A 21,389-nucleotide genomic window follows, 5' to 3' on the forward strand; every position below is an offset into this window, starting at 1 on the left:
TCGGGGCTTTTAAAATGCTTGCATGCTTTGTGATGTTCTGTTAACATTACCAGTCTCCTGTTGCTTGTCTCTGCTAGTCATTGTGTGCCAGTTCTTCTGGCCTTTACTGGTCACATGTGCCCCCGGTGTCACAAGTGTGCATCTGCATTCCGCTGAAATAAAATACTGCACAAACCTCTGTACATCTTGTCTGAGTAAGATGACTTGCATCTTGTGAATAAGAGACCGGCTAATTATGTAGTAAGAGCTAACGCTCTAAAAATCTGGTGTTAACAGTGTCGCAAAAACATCACGAGCATGCCTTTGGCAAGTATGTGCTTGGTCACCGATTGGTCGGAGAGTTGAGAGACATTTCAAGACGCCAAGATACGGGAGAGTTGACAGCTTCTGCCAACCCTGGCCTCTCCTTTGAGATAAGAGGAGCCTTACGGTGACCCTTGGACCCCAACTCGGACACTCTACTCCTAGCTAGCTGCGCTGGAACATTCATACAGCTTGTTTAAAATGGAGCTTTGAATCTGTGCAGGGTGGTCTTTCGCATAACTCAATAACCTACAACTGTATGCTAATGAGTGTGAGAATTAAAGGATTAGCAATTAAGTAGTGAAGTGCATAAACGGGGATTTGCAATGGGAGCCACAAACAGCAGCCATTAATGTTGTCGTGTTGTAACCTCAAAATGACCCACGAAAGCGATTTACTAAAACTAGAAAATGGGCAAGAGCAATAGTTATTCCATCCATACTCTCCATAATGCAAGAATTTTTAACCTATCTCCACAATACTAAACACAAAAAGGCGATCAAAAATGATCGCCCCTCATCTCGCGTTGATGCGCAAGAAAAAAAGTCACTACCCACCAAGCCCAGTTTCGCCTAGTCTGAGCGGCGTGCCCAGCAAGCCCCAATAGCACCATATGGGAGGTTTACGGACGGGATACTTCACTCAAATCGGTTGCGAGCGGTCACCAGGCGCACTTTTTAAAAATTTCTTGATTATAGGCTCCACGTAAAGCTTTCAAATTTGGCACCAATGCTCACAAAGACCAACTCTGTAGATTTCTTACACTATATTATTCCCTCGAGTACAATTTCAGGGGCCCTTTAAGTGTCCCCCCAAACTGTTTTCGGGCTCCTGCGTTCAATTCCGACCCCCAGCAGCTGCATTTCGATGAAGGCGAAACGATGTGCTGTAGGATGTCGGTGCACTAAAGATTCTCAGGTGGTCAAAATTACTCCAGAGCCCTCCACTACAGCACCCCCTTCTCCCTTCTCCCTTTCCACCTTTCCTCCCTCCCCTTCTGAAGCAGTTCAGGTGTACACAGAGCAAGTGTGACAGATACTGCGCTTTTCCTTTCCCATGAACCAGTTATTATTAACGCAGACAACACAGAGCAAGTGCAGTCGTTGCTTTCCACTTTATTTCAAACCTACAGGCTGCCCAATGGGGGAGGGCGGAGCACTGCTCAGTCCTGAAAGTGGGCATACAGGATCACAAAGGCTGAAGAACAATGTTTGTGATGACAACACGAGATGCTCGCAAAAAAGGCATGAAATTTCTCACACCTTGCGCCGTTTTCAGTAAATCGAGTGGCAAACTGCAAGGCACAACCGTCAATACAGCTATGCATGAATATATTACGGCAAAAGCTTTTCTTGGCTTACGAGTGACATCCAAAGGAATGTGTCAGATGAGACAGATCCATAGCCAATCCAACAGTACCCACAGAGCTGGCAGACTATGGCTAAAGTGACTATATACTAGGCAATCGATAGCCATAAGCCAATCCAGGAAGATTTTAAATCAGCCCAAAATCCAATCCAGTAGTCACATAAGGCAACATTGGCTAAAGTATCTAAACTTTGGGTAATCGATAGGCAAAAGCCATAACAATTAAAAATAAAGGATAGGGTTTCACCTTACTACAATTAAGCAGCCGTGTCTCCTAGAATTTTGTTTCTGTAACTAAAGAAATTGCTCTTCCGTAATAGCGTTCACGCTTGCAGTCTTAGTAGCGAAACTACAGCCAAATCCACGAATAGCACCAATGCCTGCAGAAGCAATCAGGTTCACCTAAGCAGGTTATGCTAGCAAGCCATTTCACGAGCACCTCACATTGTGGTCGTAAGCTAAAAACAGGGCTATGTACTAATGTGCCCAAAGGCACTTCCTGGAAACAGGTTCAACGGTTGAACATGCACGAGTACACAGCCGTCCAAGCCAAACAATGCTGCCATGATGAACAAACAGAATTTTGTTGCAGCCAAAACCAGAGAAAGTCTATGCAAATCCCATTGGCAATTTGGCGTCTCTGAACGGTATCTATTCTCGAGGAAGACTGTAAAGCCATCAAAGCATTCGTTGAATCACACTTGAATTAGGCCTAGCACACAATTCACCACAGACTTATTGAACTGCTCCACAAATTTTACGGACATTCTGCATCTTGGCAGAGAGGACGCTTAGGCCGTCTTGTAGCCTTGCAAAAGCTCTTCAAAGCAGTGTAAAGCAGTCATGCAAACTCCTTTCAGAATTTCAGGAAGACTTCCGGTTTTTCAGAGCATTCACAATTTTGGGCTTCTACGTTGTATTTGGCTTGGGTGAGCAGGCATCCGACCTCGGCACTAGTCTTTAATAACCTCTACATTTCGAGTGCCCTCCTAATTCAGCGAGCTTGGGAGGCTTGCTAAGGTAACACGGGTCAGGCACGATGGAGCTAACGGGCAGAGAGCCCTTACCATTCCATGCACGGCCACAACGGGCTAGTATATAGAAACTCGAAAACCTTTCGTCAACTCCCGGAGACCCACGTTGAGGCAATTTCTGTCAACTAGTTTGCTCGCGAAACAAAACTGCGACGCTTTGATTTTTGGGAACGCTGCCGTGCTTCTGAAAATTTAGTAAGATAACAAATATATAACTAGTATTCGTTAAAGAGAAGTGAATGAGTAGTTAGCCAACATCTTGGGTGATGCTGCACGTGCGGATGACGTCAGAGCAACTGTCTGTGCAGCAACTTTAGTAGACTACCCACAGAACATGAAGACCTGATCTGAATGCATACAAAATTCATGCACTCCAACTAGGTTGCTGTTCTCTTGCACGGTCATGGTAGTAGGCTAAGGAACAGACTTAGAAAATAACTATTATTTACAAAACACGCGTTGAAACGCACGTTTTCAATAACTGGTCACCGCCATCTTGCTCGCTGGACTGCATTTTGCGCTTGGCACTAGCTCAATGGAAGCCACAGCGGAACGAGTTTTTCTACAGCTTGGAGAGGAGGTGTTTAGACATTTCCCTCGCCCAGTGAAAAGGTGTACACAACCAGCTCGATTTTGGTATGGTCAGACACTGGTAGAAACTGCGTGTCTACCTCTGCTTGGTAACAAATAAAGCATGTGCTGACATGTAGTCAAGCGACACAGGTAAAGTGGTCAAAACTGCATCAGGAATTTGCACTAGCCTCAAGGGAGATATCATGCTAACCCTGTAACACCCAGGTGCTGAAGAAGTTGTGATAGAATTCGTGAGCCTCTGGTATTTTGTCAATAAAGATAGCAATCCCTACACTGCAGAAATGTAAAAAAACTGGTGGCTTTCTACAAGGAAAGTTATTAAGTGCATGATCTAATTTGGAGAGCTGTAAATTTCTGGATGCCTCGGAACAGTAACACTGTACTGAGACGCTGTTCCATCACCTGCCAACACAGCCATGCGACCGAAGTTTACGCCTCGGTTACCGCAAGATTAAAATTTCACATTTCAAACTGACAAGCCGCAAACATTTCCAGATGGATCAAGGCATAAAACAAACATCGACACAATGCTCTACCACTCTGACAGCACAATACAGAAAAATTTAATTCCTTTTCCCGTTAGGCTTATTGAAAAATGTCTTGCAGTAGGCTCCTACGTATCTGCATATCCAGCAGCTCGTATTTTCACCATAATTCGATTGGAAAAAGCCCTTTCTGCAGTAATTTCAGGAAATGATGTACCATACCTTCTTTTTATTCTAAATATGCCCCATTTTCGCAAAAAAACCTTTCGGAAAAAAAATATGTGTGAATCTAAGTATTTTTTTTAACGAAGAGCGCATATCCAAGGCCGCCAAGAGCGCTTGCTCACTGTCATTGAGCCGAAGTTGTCAGAGTTGCGGGTGGTGCGATGTGATTGGCTTCGTGTGTTGCTGCACTCCTACACTGCTTGACAGATGGCGCCACAGAAGACCGAAAACCAGCCGAAACAGACCCCTGATAACTCTATGAGCGCCTAGTATCGTGTATGTGGGCCTGGTATCGACAGCACTCCGCAAATGTCACAGGCATCATGGGAGCATTTTTGTTTTTTTTGTGCCAGTTGTCTGACAGCCACAACGGAAGTCGGAATGAGATCGTACAGGGCTACCTACAATTAGCTGTTCAAGCGAACTATAACCGCATTTGCCAAATATATTTGCGCAGTTTGTTCACCATAATATAGAAGAAATTGCAGCAAAAAGAAGGGGAGGGGGGAGAAGGTCTAAATGCCTTCTTCATTTTGGGCATTGCGATCGTGAAAAAAGGGGCTACTTAGAATGTCATAAATACGGTATTTCTTAAAGTACAAATGAAAACTATTCACACTTTAACAGGCCATGTCATACATGATACATTGGGTATTACTGGGTTAAGTAACACACTCTCGAGCTGCAATCCTGTCAATGGACATTTCCAATCAACTTCTGAATATGCCATCTGATGAAACACGATATGCACTATGGGCTATTAGAATTCACTGCACTCTGGTCTACGGCTGGCTAGTCCTGCCACGCACAAGTCGCCGATATGCACTCTGGTGAGATATTGCGCATGGAAATATACAGACAGAGCTTACAAATACAATGTGCACCTTATTTCATCAGGCTGCACCTTTTGACAGCGCTCGCCAATGCTTCACATTTGCACGCAGAGATTTCTCATCACCGTAACATTTCGGTGCACTTCCCAATAAACACTTGCAAATCAAGTATTGCACTAACTCAACAATGCATTACCAAGTAAAGCGATTTGATACAGTTAGTCAAGCTGCACAAACCTTCCACCGGCAGTACACTTTGCAGATTAAATCCGCAAAAACACTTTTCAGATAAATCGACACCAAAAACGTTACGATTGCACGATACATCATATCACACGACTTTCGTCGACAACAATACACTACACTCCATGACCACTTTTCCAGGTAATGCAGCGAAAGCTACGCAGCCAAAACACGCCCTCTCGTTACGACTTGTAAGAGCGACAAAGTGAAGTTGCCGCGGAGAGAACAATGCATCACGTGTACTATCACACGGCCAAACTACCTGACGGAACGACAAAGAATGGGCACTCCACTGCTGTAGCCTTCCCTTCTTTGCCAAGAAAAGGTGTCATCAAGTATGATTGTTGTACGATCGGTAGCAGAAACCTCAATGTGGTTAAATGTACTCCTCAACTTGGGTCTCCGTACATGACTAACGATACAAAGGAAGTCGCAAAGCTTCTGACCCATTTCTACAAGCTACAGAAGCATATCACACAAGGACTGGCAAAGAAGTGCCCTACGCACTAACAGGCTCGCTGAGGGGAAGAAAAAATATGGTAAGCCTAGTCCACTTCTAGCAAACACTGTCCTCAACAACGAGACAAACCTAAGAATACAGTCTGCCAAGTCCGTCTTTTTTAAAAGCCATAGATAAAAAAAAAGCATAAATAAAAAAATAACTAAAGGCTACATGTCTTGCAGCCGTTGTGTAAATGGCAAGTAATATGAAACTCACATCTTTTGCATGTTAAAGAAATGGTTACGCCCCAATTACAATCCAGTAATAGAATCTGCAATTTTTGCCGAGGACAGGACTGAAATGGTCAAAGTTGTAGATAAAAGCAATTACATTCCACAATCAAATAGCGCTGTACAGGCATGAAAAACTGGAGCAATGCACTCTAATTACAATTCCACTTCTCCTGTTCCGTTTCCCATAATTTTTCAAATTAAAAAAAAAAAAAAAGATCCAACCCCGGAAAAGGCTTATGCCTAATCTAGACTGAGCATCGTAAAAGCTGAATGGCCTCTCAATCGAAGGGAAAAGAATACAACAGGTCGAATTCAAAATGTACTGGGTGTACTACGTGGGAGAGACACACTCAGAATCACATAACTGTCACTTGTCTCAATGTTGAGTCGCGGAATGTAGGCTAGACCAATGCTTTGGCATCGATAACATGGACCCGCTCACATCTTGCACTAATGAGATGGCATAGCGTTTTTTTTTTCTCTTCCGCTCTTGCTTTCCACAAACAAATGTTAGAAACGATCCAGACACCGCGCTTTATGATTTGGCCCACTTTTGAAGGAAGAGGCATGGTGAGTGAGCTGCTTTGCAGTTCTGTAGCAAGACAAAAAACAAATTTCACAACACTGGTTTCAGAACTTTGGCAATCGACAGGTCAAAGTTGAGTGGATCGATGGTAGATAATTTCTTGACCAACCTGCAACCGTCACTTGAATAAACGACCACTGCCCGTCATCAGCGAAAACACTTGTTTCCGTCTTCTGCAACAGGTATTGCATTTAAACAGCCTGCGAGAGGCAGTTCATACGGTGGACTACTATAATAGGATCGTGCACGAACATCAAAACATTCAACAAAAAAATCAACCATCCTGAAAAACAAAGCCATGCAAGTCTGTGCATTCAAGCAGTTGAAAGTTCGAAAAATACAACTCATTTTGGTCACGTGAATTCATTAACACACTACAATCTATCCAAGCATTTCACGCTGAAAGATATGCAGATGGTCGCTTGAGTCGTCCCTTAATCTGATTTTACACCTCCTTAGTACACTGGCATTGCAGTGTGCTAAGGAGCACTCTAACCAGTCTAATCAGCTTACATCCAAAATAAATTCTAAACGAAGAAAGTGACATGCAACTAGGACAAAATACCAGAAAGTACATGTTTCTAGTTAAGAGCTTCATTAAATTCCAGACTTTTCCAACTTTACCTCAACACACTGCTCGAAATAACAGATAAGTGATGTTCCATTTCTGAAATTTTTCCTCCCTTTTTGGGATATTGGAAGTAACATTTGAGGAAAGGGAAGTATCACAGAGTTTCAGGGAACGTGAGGGACCGAAATTTCTGCGCATTTCACTTACTGATAACTTCAAACCACCATGAAGTAAAACAACCTGAAATAGGTATTTTTTCTAGCCTAATTACAGGCATGGAACATCACTGTATTAAACCCAATAGGTAAGCAAGCCTTTTCTTTGTTCAATCACTTCTGCTCTGTGAGCAGAGTTTCTTTTTGCAACAGATTACGGAAAGCAAACACTTTAGTAAATTCCTTTCTCATACACCAAGCTTGGACTGTGCATTGTTCATGGCCCAATATCTCCAGATGGTATGAACGGTACCTACAGCTTTCTGCTTGGCTGTGCCTGCATTCTGTTATGCTTTGATATGCCTTTCACACCAAATATAGGAAGGCTAATTCAGCTGGCAAAAGCAGCTCATATATCTCCATCACAAGAACAGCAGCAACCTCTCACAAACCTAAAAAGAACCCTGTTAGTGCACAAGCTAAAAAGTTTTCCGCTCAACCACGGCACAGAAAAAGGTGCCCTAAAGCTTTGCCGACAGCTTCGTGCTGTGCCTTCAGCAAGAAAAAAACACAGAAGCTAATATTCAAGGAGCTCTAGCAACAGAAGGTCAATAAACGACGGCAAGCACAAAATGTTTTCAAGCACTCAACAACCTTGGTTAAAGTGCCTCATCTTACAATACCACATACTAACATGTCTTGCAATGCACGCCTTGAGATTCACAAGATCACAATTTAAAAAGCTGAAGAAAATATGCAGCACTCTCAACCTGAAGATGATTTATGTAATAAGGCCCTCATAATTAGCTAATAAAATAAGCTGACTGGCTTTTTTCACCGAAGAAGAGACAGCCCATCATCATATCTACCTCCCATATGCTCTAATGCGAAACACAGTCGCAAAGCAAAGCCCCCAAAAAGCAAGCAATGCCTGTATAATGGCGTGATGTACGAAAAAGAAAAAATCCAGCTTATAAATTGTAACCTAGCTGTAGCTTACCCGATATGTAAACTAGGCAATGAGCTCACAAAAGTCAGAAGCAGGGCTAACAAAACAGCCACAAAGCCAGATCAATTTTTAGTGGAACACTGTTCCACTGAAATCTTAACTGCAATTACTCAACTGGTTCTCACGTTAAGACCGCTATCACGTGACAAGCGCCTGGGTAACCTTTCTCACAAACACGTCAAAGCTGTTTTGCATTAAGTTGCACATCAACATCGTTTCACTTAAGATGAGTGGATTATGTTTGAGTAACTTCACAATAAATCTGTAAATCTGTGACTTACAAAGTGCCTTTGTTATACACAAAACGTGCAGTGCAGTGTTCTGGACGTCGGCTTGGCCGTTGCATTGCAATAAAGCCCTCACAACACACTGCTACAGTGTGCAGCTCAAAAATCACAATCAAAACAGGAACGAAACAAATTCAACACACTATATATAAACTCTCACTACACCATCGGTTGCAGCTACCACATTTGCAACCTTAGTTTTCTTTTTTTTTTTTTGTGAACAGTGTATAAACAGCAATTTTATATTTGGCCTGGGTGCATCAACTTTTCCACTGCTGAGGTGGCAGAAAGAAACTCGTGAGCATTCCATTTCGCGAGCGGCGAAATGCCACTAACAGCCAAACTCGACGGCACATGACGCCGAGCTTCTCGATACATTCGTGGACCGGGAAACAAGCAAAAAACCGGTTATACATGCACACCAAACGACACCAAGAGCACCGTGGACTGCTTCGGGCACGGCAGTTAGCATGCACCCCGAGAGCAGACACCAACCAACGCCACACGACACCCTTTTTTCCAAACCGACGACGAATTACTGGACGAAATCGATTCTCTTCACATTCTCACATAAGCACAACCTTGAGAGAGAGAGAAAGAAGAACGAGTTCGTAGTAGTTAAAACGGGAACTGGGGAAAGGTATGCACAGGGGGAAAGAGTGGGCACATTTTGCTTCCTACATAGTGTTCTAAAATAACCAGTTCCAGGGCCGGCGCTGGCGAGTTGAGGAAATATAGCTTCTTCTGGTATACAAAGGTGACGGTAGTGTGGGGCGCCAAGGGGTCAGCGCTGTTTCGGTGCCTGAAGCAGCCTGGATCGTTGTGTGAGCACATGGTGTGAAAACTCGCTGCCGGTTCGTCGGATAGCGGCCCTATCAACGACGCAGGGGTGTCATCGTTTGCTGCGACGTTGGCCACGGTGAGCTGTTTGTTGACAGCCCGGGCAGCAGGGCGGGCCTGGCGGGACTTGCATTTGTCGTGAAGTCCTGACGAGAGAAAAGACCGCAGCAACCCTGTCACACACCATTTGAGACTGTCAAACACAGTGACACTCCAAGGACAAGTGATCCATGCCTTAACTTTACGAAACATAGTGTTCAATCCACTTAAACAACCACAGTTAGAAGGAAAGCTCACTTATTACAAAAGACAGCGAAGCTAGTAGCATAAAAGTATGTATTAAAACTAAGACACTGCACCTCAGATAAATTAAACAACTATAGTGACATCCCTCTGTTATAACGAACTGGGAAAAAATGTGAACTTGCCCGTGCAGTAGAAAAATGCACTTTCTGTCAGAGTCATAAAGAAAAAGACTCCCAGCTCCAGCAATGCCCTCAAAATAAAATGTTAACCCTGAAAATCAAATAAAATGGCAACATTGAAATTGCAGTTACCCACCTCCCAAGCACACCTTAATTAACCAGTGCGCATGTGTGTGCCCGCTCGGCAGAGCATGTGAAGTGCAAATCGAAGCGTGGTAAGCACGAGACAAGGGCAGCTTTGAAAATGAAATTGCTGCATGGCCGGTGATCAAACAAGTGAGAGCGATTTGAGAGGACTGAATGCCGATCAATACAAGTGCTGACTGTGGTAGGTCCGTTGTTGCATCCTTAGAAGTTCACCAACAACCAAGACGACTTTGCACCAATTGCCATGAACGTCTCGATGACTGTTAGCATTATCACAATCCTTAAACACCCTGTCTGCAGCAATGGTCATGGCCACTGTGTTGAACAGCTTACAAGGCAGTTACCACATAAACCGGAAGAGGTAGAGTTTGTTTTTTTAAAAAGTAAGCTAAAGTCGCCCCTCGTCTTACATAACGGTATTTAGCAGAATTTGAGGCACAGTCTGGCAACATGTAGCGTGCCTGCCTGCTCGCAAACGGACAGCCAAAGCTGTATCGATATCCTGCAGTTGCTTTTTTTCAGTCCCTGATGTGTTTGTATCCGCGTGTGCTCTTTCATTCGACATATAGTATATAATGCCTCTTCTTCAGCAATGAATAGTAGCGGCATGTGGAGGCAGTTTACAGTGGCTTTCCAGAAAAAAGTTGGTGTTTGCCGGAGCAAAAGGCAACATGGCCGCTCTCTCAGAGACAGTTCGGTGTTTCAGAGAAGAGCATGTGGTGGTGTGAACAAGATCAGCTGTTCGCGTGCAACCTTTCAAGAAATGCTGCGCAACCAACACGCTTGGTAGCGCTTGACGACGCACTGTGGAAGGTATCGAGCCGCAAAGAGTCGTTTTCCAACGATGCTGCTGAAAGTTAGGAGACCGTAGCTCCAATGATGCAGGGACACAGTCGATTTTGTAGATATAAGAGCTTCTTAATTTTCTTATGCTAATTTTTTAACTTCAAGGCAAGGTGCGGTCAACTATATATGGGTTATATGGCAATTAAGGCTTGATTAAAAGAATATCCCCCCAAAACACAAAAATCCCCAGAGAAATGTCACCACCATGTTCACGGATGCACCTTCACTTCTACTCCAAGTGGTACTCGAGGCCTGTTTTTCATTTCAGAAAGCAACCTCCACTCGAATCGCTCCTCCAGTGGCAGAGAAAACTTGACCTTTCTCGAGAATATTGAGTTCAGTCGGCAACTATGTTACCTTGGTCGCTCCTCGACCACCACACTTGTAAATATGGGGGACGTCGCAATGTTCGCTCACTGCGTGGACTTCATTCTACCGGTAGTATACCAAACTTTTCACGGAAGTGGTTACAACGAGGATGCATCAAACCTTTCTCTAAAGCATCGGCTGAGAGTGACAGCGACCCGCGACTTCTGGCACCTTAGCGTTTTACGGGAGCAGCCGTGGTTAGCCTCTTACCGTCCCCGCCGCTCACGCCGAGCATGGATAACCGCGATCAGCCGCCGAAACCAGTGCTGCAGTTGATTATCTCATTGCGTCAGGGCACATTTAAAGTCGTCACTGGATGAGTGAACAACTTTTTGAAGCCTACCGAGTGCAGAGTTGAGGCGCGATTTGACTTTTGATGGTGAGCTCGTCCACAGCCGGACTCGAGCGGCTCGCCCTGCGTGGTGGCTTCCACAGATGGCAGCTGACTTGTGGGGAATAGCGTGTCGCATGCAGTAAGCTGGAAGGCACCGGAGGTGCGGTGGGGCCGTGAGGACATCTGTGCTGCACCCCATGCATCAACGGCTTGCCTGTCGCTCGAGGGTACGTAGTACGCCTTCAGACGCGCCACACTGTCGATAGAGTGCGTTTGTGTGCTCGTCCTATGGAGCGATTTGCGTGGCTGGCAAAAAGAATGGCTTTTCAAGCAAGTTTTCAATTAGGGCTCCCAACTTGTTTGGAAACCGCAGGCGGCATTTGCTTCTGGAGAGTCTAAATCAGTGTGCATGCACTGCCAAGCAGCACTCATGTTTTCACCGCTTGCACCCGAGTCCTCTGAAGGCCTATGAGTCTGTGGCTTTTAGTTTTTTTTTTTCTGCAATGTATTTTAATGCCTGTCAAAGCCCGGCAATAAAAAAAGAGACAAAGCAGCAAAAGGGTGAGCGTAGATCGCACACACGTTTGTGAATACAGGCATCAGAGTCCACGTTCTCATCATCCCCCCTTGTGAATGAAGACACATTTACCGTATTTATTCGAATCTAATGTGCCCTCGATTGTAACGCGCACCTGTTTTTCGTGCCCCCCCGCTGAAAAAAAAAAAAGCTCCTTGACTGTAACGCACACCCGTTTTCCGTGACAACACACAAAAAAAAAGTGCCGCGCACCTCACGCTTTTATACAGCAATACAACTTTGTCTCATGCGGAAATACAAAGCTTTAATCTCAATGCACTACAGTTGCGATAATAAACACACACACATAAAAGGAAACTGCTTATCTTGCCAAGATTGTTTTCACTATGTCGGCACAAGCTTCACTAGTCGTCGCTGTCAGGCAACTTGTTATCACTGTTGACGGACCAAAGCATTTCATCTTCGGTGCCGTCCATGGCATTCGGTATCCCACATTTTTTAAAGGCCTTGCTGACCATGGCAGACGGTATCGTGCACCACGCATCTCTCACCCACCCAGTGAAGTCTTGAAGCGAGGCATGCTTAATTCTATTGCTGGGAGTGAATTCATGGCAGCCACTCACAAGCCATTCGGTGTAGAGCACCCGAATCCTATCTTTAACCGGCTTATTTAAACAAACATCGAGCAGCTAGAGCTGCGATGTCACGCCGTCGGATATCACGACAAGGTCGGTGTTGCATGCAGAGAGCTTGTCCTCGATGCGTTGGTCGAGATGGTACCCGAAAGCGTCGAGCACAAGCATCCCAAACTGCCGCCAGGTTTCTCGCGCCAGATGTGATCGATCCAGTCGGCGACCAAGTGCGTAGTCAGCCAACCTTTTTCATTTGCTTGCACAATCAGGCCACTCTGAAACACGATTCTTTTCGGGAGCGTCTTGAGTCTGAATATAAGGTACGGGGGCAGCTTGCATCCATTTGCGGTGCAACAAAGCATTGCGGTGATGTGTGTTTCTTTGTGGCCGGAAGACAACACACGCACTTGCTTCTCCCCCTTCTTTTTAACGGTTGTGGTGGTAGGCACGTCGAGTAGAGCGGTGTCTGATCGGCATTTCCAATCTGGCCGAGGTGGTAGCCGTCCCTGCGGCACGAGCTCAAAACGAACCATTGAAAACTGTGCAGCTTTTCTTCATATTCTTCAGGCATATCCCCGTCCGCCTTCGAAGAGAAAAGCCTTTTCTTTTCATAAAATTTGACAGCCAGCACGTGCTCGCTTTGAAGTCACTCCGTGTTAGCCCTGCTTGTAGGGCTAACTGTATCGCTCGGACTTTGAACAGATCGGTCGTCACTGGCCGCTGCGCCGCTCACTACTCTTTAACGTATTCTACGAGCCGCTCTTCTATTTCAGCGAACCAGCCTTGCTTCGGTCCTTTGAAACCCTTTCGTGTAGCCTTGCTGGCCAAAATCCTTTCCTTCTGCTAGCTGCAGTCCCGCACGCATGTTTCTGGAACTCCGAATGCGCGTGATGCGGCCCGATTTCTGTCCGTCTCTGCAAACATGATGATCTTTCTTTTAAATGCGGCATCATAATGAACTCTACGTATCTTCGCTGTCGGCACGTCCATGCTGGTAGATCAAATGCAGAAAACGGGTAGACTAACCTAAGCACACGTACCACAGCACACTGAGGACGCTACTGCAGCTAGGCATAAACAGCTAGGATCAGATTGCGCACAAGGCGGCCATTTTGAAATGCCGATGGCAATATGATATCGGAGATTTAGGGTCGTACTCGATTCTAACGCCCACCTAATTTTTGGACACGATATATCGAAAAAAAAGTGCGCGTTAGATTTGAGTAAATACGGTACTGCTTCAAATAACATCAACATATCTAGAACATTAATACCTCACTAGTCTTCATCTCACTAACTTCAAAAAGAAGCAGATAAATTTCAGCACTCTCTGAAATTTCCACCTTCCCGCTGTAGAGAAGTAACAGCAGAAATTTTTTTTTTCTGCAGTATCATGTTGTTCAAACTAGAAGGCTACTAGACTCAGCTAACAAACAATATCATCACAAAATGAGCAACCAAGCATGTGGCACCGTCTGTGGATTCATATTTAAAGCGAAAACCTTAGAGCGAAGCCAAAGAAATGCCTTCTTTAAAATGCGAATGCATTAAGGCATCTGAAATAGCATATTTTATTGTATTCAATATCAACTTTCCTTGGCTGCGAGCCTCGTCTCCAACTGCACAAGTACACATTTGCTCGTCAAGATATCCTGTTGAGTGTGTATGTCACATCACCATCTCAAAGGTATGTCGCCATGGCCAAGCACTTACCGTATTTACTCGCATAATGCTTGCACTCGCGTAATGCTCGCACCCCCAACATTGGGTGTCAAAAATTGGAATTTTTTTTTCCTTGCATAATCATCGCACCACCAATAATACCACCACAAGAGTCGTCTGCTAGTAGTAACAAGCGCCACCTTTGGAGCGCTACTGAACCTAGCTGGCCTCGTGTGCAAGCACTACCAGGCGGCGATAGCATGCTCGGGTAGATCATCATCATCGGTTATGCTAGTCATTTTTTTTTTTTTTTTTTTACCTCCATGATGCTTGTAGTCATCGGCATTTTGCGAGGTGTCTGCGTCTCGTCATTGTTCCTTCGTTCCGTCCGTGTTACATGTTTTGTTCCACCGTCTACCGTGTTCTTGGCGCCGCATTGCGGTGGGGCGGTACGCAAGTTATACAGCTGCTTTTAAGCCGAAAACTTTCGAGTACGGGCTGCAGCATAGTTACCGCGCTGCCAGCAGGCACTTCGGCGTCAACGAGTTTTGCATAGTGCGCTACTGGAGACAGCGATCGCAGTGTCAATACGGACTCGAATCAAATCTCTGATCAAGAGTAGAACTGTATGGTCTGCTGTGAGCATTATACCACGAAACGAGGGGAGTGATGATGAGGCTGCGTGCGGTAAATAAAGTGCTTTAGCAATTTGTGGTTTTGGTGACCCTGTACTTTCATCGCAAGGGCAAGTTCTGGTAATGTTTTGGTTATATTTACAATAGCTGACCTAAGAATCCTGGTTCGCACCTATTTAAATTTGCTTTTAGCACTCTAAAACATTTGCTCGAAAATTTTCCCTGCATAATTATCGCACCCTCCAACTTAGCATCAATTTTCCACAAAAAAAAGTGCAAGCATTATGAGAGTAAATACGGTAATATTCTAGCCATTTCTTCACTATGTATGAAGCAAAATTTACTGTCTTCTATGGAAAATTAAGTGAGGCAACTGTTTCACACTACTATGCCTGGATTTCACCATATATGCGAGTTTACCAGTGTGTAATTCTACAGTAATAGGTTCCCCATGGGTTCCCCCTCACCTTGCTGACAGGCGTGGAGGGGGCTGCAAAGAACTCGTCCGCAAAGGGATCCTGTCCTCCGCAGCGGCTGAAGATGTTGTTGCTGCTGGACGAGAGAGTGGCCGCAGTCGTAGTCGCAGTGGGCACGGGCGGCAGGGATGGGGACACGGAGGACGCGTTGCTGCCACTGCAGAAGCCCTCGTCTAGTGCGGTCAGCGGTGGTGGCGGGGGCGGAAAGGCGGGCGGCGGAGGACCATCGTCCTCTTCCTCCTCCTCGTCAAATGTCTGCCAGCCACTGGTCTGCACCATCAGCAACACAAAGGACTGATGAACAGCCAAAGCACCTCTGCCAGATGACAACCACTGAGCACTGTTCCATTCAGGAATTCCCATTTGGCAGGGAACCTTAAGATTAGCAGAAAAATGAGATGTCTTTTTGTCTAAAGGTATTTTCGCTTAAAGGACTATAGACAACAAATTTTGTTGGCATTTTTCTTTTTGGTAATGATGCATAAGACATTGGTGTACACGGATCACCATGCAGTTTTTGCCCATGACCGCTAAGTAATTTATAATTGAATTTTCTTTTCTCACCAGTTTCGGTTTCAGCAGCCGAGAGATGGCCTTGACGTCACAATCAAGTCGAGGTCACACGCGGCATGAAAAAACAGGGATATGATCGCCGACTCTTCACCTCTTGTGATTCCTGTCTTTGAGGCAGGCTGGCTTTAGTGTTCTGGTGAATTAAAACGACACAGGAACGTATATACAGTTAAACCCCCATGTAACGAACCTCCATGTAGCGAATTCCTTGATATTACGAAGTTTTTCAATTCCCCAACGCTGCCCCCATTGAAGTGCATGTATTTGAAAACTCCATGTAACGAACATGTCGCAGCGGCTGACCTTGACATAATTAACTCATGGCGTCGACTGTCTCTTAGCTAGTGCCGAGTCGCTGGAAATGTGGCACAAGCCTGCAAGTCTCAGGACGGTAAAATACGAACTGAAGTGAGAGGAACGCCTACTATAGCAACGAGCAACTGCAGTTGATACGGCTCTTCACGTTTCAGCGCCGACACCGCATCTCCTCGGCAGACGCAGCAGTTTCCGCTGCTTTTGCTGTCTGAACAGCACTACAATATTTAATGGTTAAAAGCAGCCAAAGATAACAAAAAAGACGCGGGGCGAGAAGCGCGCGCCCATCACTGCCACACGGTTGCTTGCGGGCTCCTGTGCGCAGGTAGCGGGAACAGCGGTGCGCGCTAGCGACATGAAGCAGAGTCTGTTTCCTGGGGCAACGGTGATGGGAGAGCGTGCGTGCCGCAGCCGTGGCGCCAACGCACTTTCCGCCTTCCCCTCCTTTCCCCGCTCCCTCGTAGACACGTCGCGCGAGCTGCAGACTGCCGCCGCAGTCACACCGCACTATCAGCGCAATCGCGAAACATTTCACTGCTTCTATGACTTCCAATAATTCCGATTTTCTGTGTGTGGTTTCTCTTACATCAATGCTTAATCTGGTTTTCATTCTGTATTGTCCTTTTGGGTCCTCACGCGAAAACTACATGTAACGAAAACCTGGATGTAACGAAAAACCGCAGACATTTTACAATTTCGTTATAACCAGGTTTAACTGTATCGGTTTTATTCAACCCTCACGTGACCTAGACTTGACTTTGATGTCACAGCGCCCATAGGAATACAGCAGCGGACAGTTTTTCCAGATTCAGTGGGACCTGGAAAATTGTCTAAGCAATTGTCCAGTCTGAGAAACCTCAGACGCTAAACAAAATAAAAATAAAAGTTCACCTTGTTGTGAAAAACTACCCTAAAAAGTTGTGAGAATCACTGCTTGCCACATTTTTTTCACAGAGGAAATAATGCTTGCAAAGACAAAGAGTGGAAACCGATGAGATAGCGTTCTCCTACTACTGCATCGCCAGTCTTATCCCCCTGCCCCATATGCCCCATACCATGGGCAGCTTTTCCCGTATGTCCCACACCATGGGCAGCATCATCTAACCCATCTAACTAGTGGTAACTGCCACCAGTTTCCAACCTGGGCGCTGTTCATTACAAAAACATCTTCAATGGAAACGAAGTGTGTGCCTTCAACTCAAGCAGCAGCAATGGGGAACAAGCAGCTAAACCTATTCAGGCCAGTCCGTCCAATTGACTGTTTAGATTCAAGACTGGACCTTTCACGGTGGTGAAGAGCCAGTTGGTTGTGGCAGCAAATGTTGAAAAAAAAAAAAAAAGAAAGAAAGAAAAAAGAAAATTGGAGGGAAATTCAAGAAAAAAAAAGCTCCACTTCAAGCAATTCGTACAAATGTGCCTGAGTGGCCTAGGAGTAGTGTGTTTCCTTTGGGATCCAAGGGTCCTCACCCTCACACCTCACCAACCACCACTTGCCAGAACCAAGCCTGTGATTTCACAATGCCAACAACACCAGATTGTATGCGGAATGGGGCCTTTAACGTCGCAACATTAAAAATGAAGTCTGGGTAGAAAAAATCATCCCCACAGTGTTGCTGGCATCTATTTCAGTCCAAAAAGATTAGACCTTCAGACTACAGAGAGTCCAAAATACCAGTCACCAATATGTACAGCCTTTGTCATAGTTTAGAGCCCAGAGGGTTTGCTTTTAAGCCCTATATTCTGACTCCTTTAGCAATCGTGGAGGTCCTAGCCATTGAAGGTGGTAAAATGAAAAATCTTCTTGCCTTCAGCAGGTTTGGAAACCTGGGAGTTTATTACGAGTCACATAGTATGGCTCAGAAGTAGACCCCCTGGGCTCTAAACTTTTGACAAAGGGTGTACATGTTTCTAAGAGGTCCGAGACACTTCCTCAGCCAAGTCAAATGTTCTACAAGCGAAATTTATAGAAGTGTGAAAAATCGTTTGACTACCATATATGTTTCAAAGCAGTTTTCTGATTTCACAGCACAACTATGGCGTTCCTAGGAAAAGAGCAGTTATGAACATCCTAGAACAGATTGTGAAATTAATCAACATCGTTTCAAAGGTTCAATACTTTTAGAAATATCCTTCTTGCTCCTCAGAACACAAATAGAGGAGACTGGTTGCCAAAACTTGGCGAGTACTTTAAAAAGGAGTGTGACAGAGTATGCTATGTCATTTATTTTTAAAATGCCTCGACGAATATGTTATGGAGCTCGACACACACCCAAACGCCTCATCGTCCGCTGAGTGGTCCATTGATTTGCGCAAGCTTCTAGCATAATCATACTTGCTGCCGCGTGTGCTACATTTTCTCAGTGTAGTCATTCACACTGGACAGCCCCTGGAGAACACCGCAAGAAAAAAGCAGTTCTTAAAAGAAGCAGCAAGTAAGCAAAGACAACTGCGCATTGTCACAGACAACACCTAAAGCTACCTCTGGTGACTGCGAGTCCTACCTGTATGTGCATAAACACAATGTTGCACATCTGCTACTGTGCTGCCTCAGAAATGTCTTCAAGGTAAACCATTTTCATCTGAGTAGTACTTTTTTTGAGGGAATCTAACATAAGCGACAGCATGTCTGATTCACGAGAAGTGCGTTTTGGAAAAGCATTGAAAAGATGGTGAGCCTTTTAAGAGCATATGACGTGCATTTATCTGGGCATGTAAAGTTGATCACCTTCAAAATGACGTAGCATACTTTGCCACACTCTTCTTTAATGCGTTTGCAACCTTTACTACAGGCTACCTCCATTGGTACTCTGAAAAAAAAGAAGGAAAATATTTCACTAAGGTTTGCTGACATCTATTTGCATAATTCGTGCTCCCGACTTGTACCCCTATATGTTTCGCACTGTTTTAAGAACACTCCACCAATGAAATCATGTTTTATACTTCCACAATCTCTTCTGGATATTCACTGTTGCTCTTCACCTCAGGATCACATCAAAAGACACACTGCTTTGGAGACTTTTGTTTCCATGGATTCCTATGAGCACGAAACCTACTTATCATCCCCGATCAGTCCAACTGGAACACAGCAGTACGACCACATCCGGTTTGTGGCAGAGATTGGTGTTGGTCTATAAACGATTGAACCTAATTTCCATAAGCTAGAAAGTAGACGTGCATGACAAATCTCAAGATCTGAGAGCAAATACAGTAGTCATGCTGAGGCACTAGCACAAGTCACGCATCAGAGAGATGCAAATTGTTTCCCTTGCTTCCATTAAAGAGTGCATTCTGAATGAATCGATATTGAAACTGAATTCCCAAAACCTTTTTATTTTAACACGTAGCCTGGGGTATGATAAAAGCGAATTACTTTTTTTTTCTTCTTGAAACATTTTCCGGGGTGCAGGGACAAAAAAGGAGAAGCAAGCACACACAAACTACTGCGCTATGACCTCCATATACTAGTGCTCACAGGAATCTATAGAAAAGGTCTCCATATTCTTGAAAAAAGAAAACTTACAGAAATCAATACAGTATAATACCTGCAATTTTACAAACTCGATGGGCATCAAAAAATATCAATATAACTTGATACACAGAACACTGCAACAGATTATTATCTGTAATCTAGAAGCAACAACACCAAACAGACGCTACAATGCACTTTTTGCAGAGACATACCACCTGTCTGTGTAATGACAAGGCACCACTTGCTACGCATTGCTAAGCCTAGCCCGTTTTGCAAGTTGTTGCCCATGGCATCTGCGACAGCAAAGCAAGCAAAGAACGCCAGGCAAGGGCGACTCACCGGCTTGAGCAGCTCGGCGAGAGTCTTTGGGGGGCTCTTGAGCTCTCCAAAGCTAGAGCTCCCCTTGCTGCTCCTGCCCTCGGATAGGGGGTCAAGGTCGGCAAAAAGGTCGGGCAAGGGCGTAGGGGGCAGGGAGGCCGTCACTTGTGGCAAGGTGCCAAACGGCAGGGTCCGCGGCGGCGGCACGACGCGGTGCTGCTGCTGCGCTGTCTGCAACGGGGGAAGAGAAGAACCCGATGCAGGGCTAAATGCGGCTAAGGCCACGAACGAAAGCCAAAGCGCAAAAGGAGCTCGTAGGTAGGAGTAGCACTGTGCAAAAAAACGACATGACAAGAGGCATAGGAAACCAATCAGCCCGCAAGGACGTTTTACTACATCGCATTCCACAGTGGGCTCCTTTTTGTGTGTACAAAGAAAGCAAGATGCCGCTTTTACATGAGTGAACCTCATTGCTGTGACCACCTGTCAGTCCAGAGCCAGCACCTGTGGTGTCGTTTTTGTTCCTATGTCACTTGTTCTGTCTTTTTTCATGCAGCTCTACCTTTATCTACGATGACCCAATTAGCCCACAAGAATGGTCTACTAGAAGAGTTTGTAGATGACACAGTGCACCTAATGCTAGGGCTGCAAGAAATGGATTTCCACTAATTGGCCACAGAGGGCCCCTGATTCTACTGAAGCTGTCTTTCTGATCTACCAAATCTTCCTTTCCTTCCCCTTCCGGTTACAAAAAGCTGATTCAGACATGCAGTGTAAGTTATATGTGGCTAAGTAACTCATGCGCACTTTCAAAGACGTGGATGGTCTCTGCTGTTGCCTGGGTAAGCACTCCAGCTCGGATACAAAACTAAATTTTTGTGAGGTTCAGCTTCCTGGAGCAGTACACAGGCTAGAGGGATGACGAAGTGGTGGGCTTTGGATTGTAACAAAATGTTACAAATTCAGTGCTGCTCGCTATTTGCCCAATAACACCTATCATACTTTTCAAAAACACAGAGCTTCTCACTATAAAAGGAGTGTACAAGCACCGCCTCTGTGCGTGGTTTCCCTTCCTAAATGAGCACATAGGACTAGCTCGGTGAATGTTTTAGGGCTGGAAAGGCTTCTCCTATCATGCTCCCCAATGTATGAACGAATGAAAAGAGAAGTGGCTCTCACCCCTCCGAAGGCGGAGGATTGTAAGGAAGCACGGAAAGCAGCAGAAGGCGGCGGCGGCAGCAGAGGCGGCGGCGGCCCCACCGGTGTTGCTGGCTCGGACATGAAGGCACGGGACCCGGGATGATACTGCTGCTTCGGACCAAGAGGAAAAACAAGGAAAATGCAGAAGCAGTTCATGTGCTATCCTCGGCTTCCTCCTTTCC

At 45.2% G+C, this 21,389-nt stretch overlaps 1 protein-coding gene across 5 annotated transcripts in view; it reads right to left on the bottom strand.

The window, feature by feature from the left end:
• Nucleotides 1-1,379: 1,379 nt before the first annotated feature.
• The window catches only part of LOC146181247 (uncharacterized), a 78,376-nt gene continuing 58,366 nt past the window's right edge, over nt 1,380-21,389 (bottom strand). For 3 of the 5 annotated variants that reach the window (XM_084576309.1, XM_084576307.1, XM_084576311.1), the window contains 4 exons: nt 21,187-21,318; nt 20,029-20,238; nt 15,324-15,602; nt 1,380-9,414 (listed from right to left, as the gene is read on the bottom strand). In XM_084576309.1, the coding sequence (XP_084432435.1) occupies nt 9,304-9,414; nt 15,324-15,602; nt 20,029-20,238; nt 21,187-21,318 (732 nt within the window). In that variant the 3' untranslated portion in view covers nt 1,380-9,303. The remainder of the gene's footprint in view (nt 9,415-15,323; nt 15,603-20,028; nt 20,239-21,186; nt 21,319-21,389) is intronic. The other 2 variants (XM_084576310.1, XM_084576308.1) reach the window with 1 other exon arrangement.

The sequence above is a fragment of the Amblyomma maculatum genome, chromosome 8 (genome assembly GCF_055883805.1).
Source record: "Amblyomma maculatum isolate TAMU_Amacu chromosome 8, ASM5588380v1, whole genome shotgun sequence".
Lineage (NCBI taxonomy): Eukaryota > Metazoa > Arthropoda > Arachnida > Ixodida > Ixodidae > Amblyomma > Amblyomma maculatum.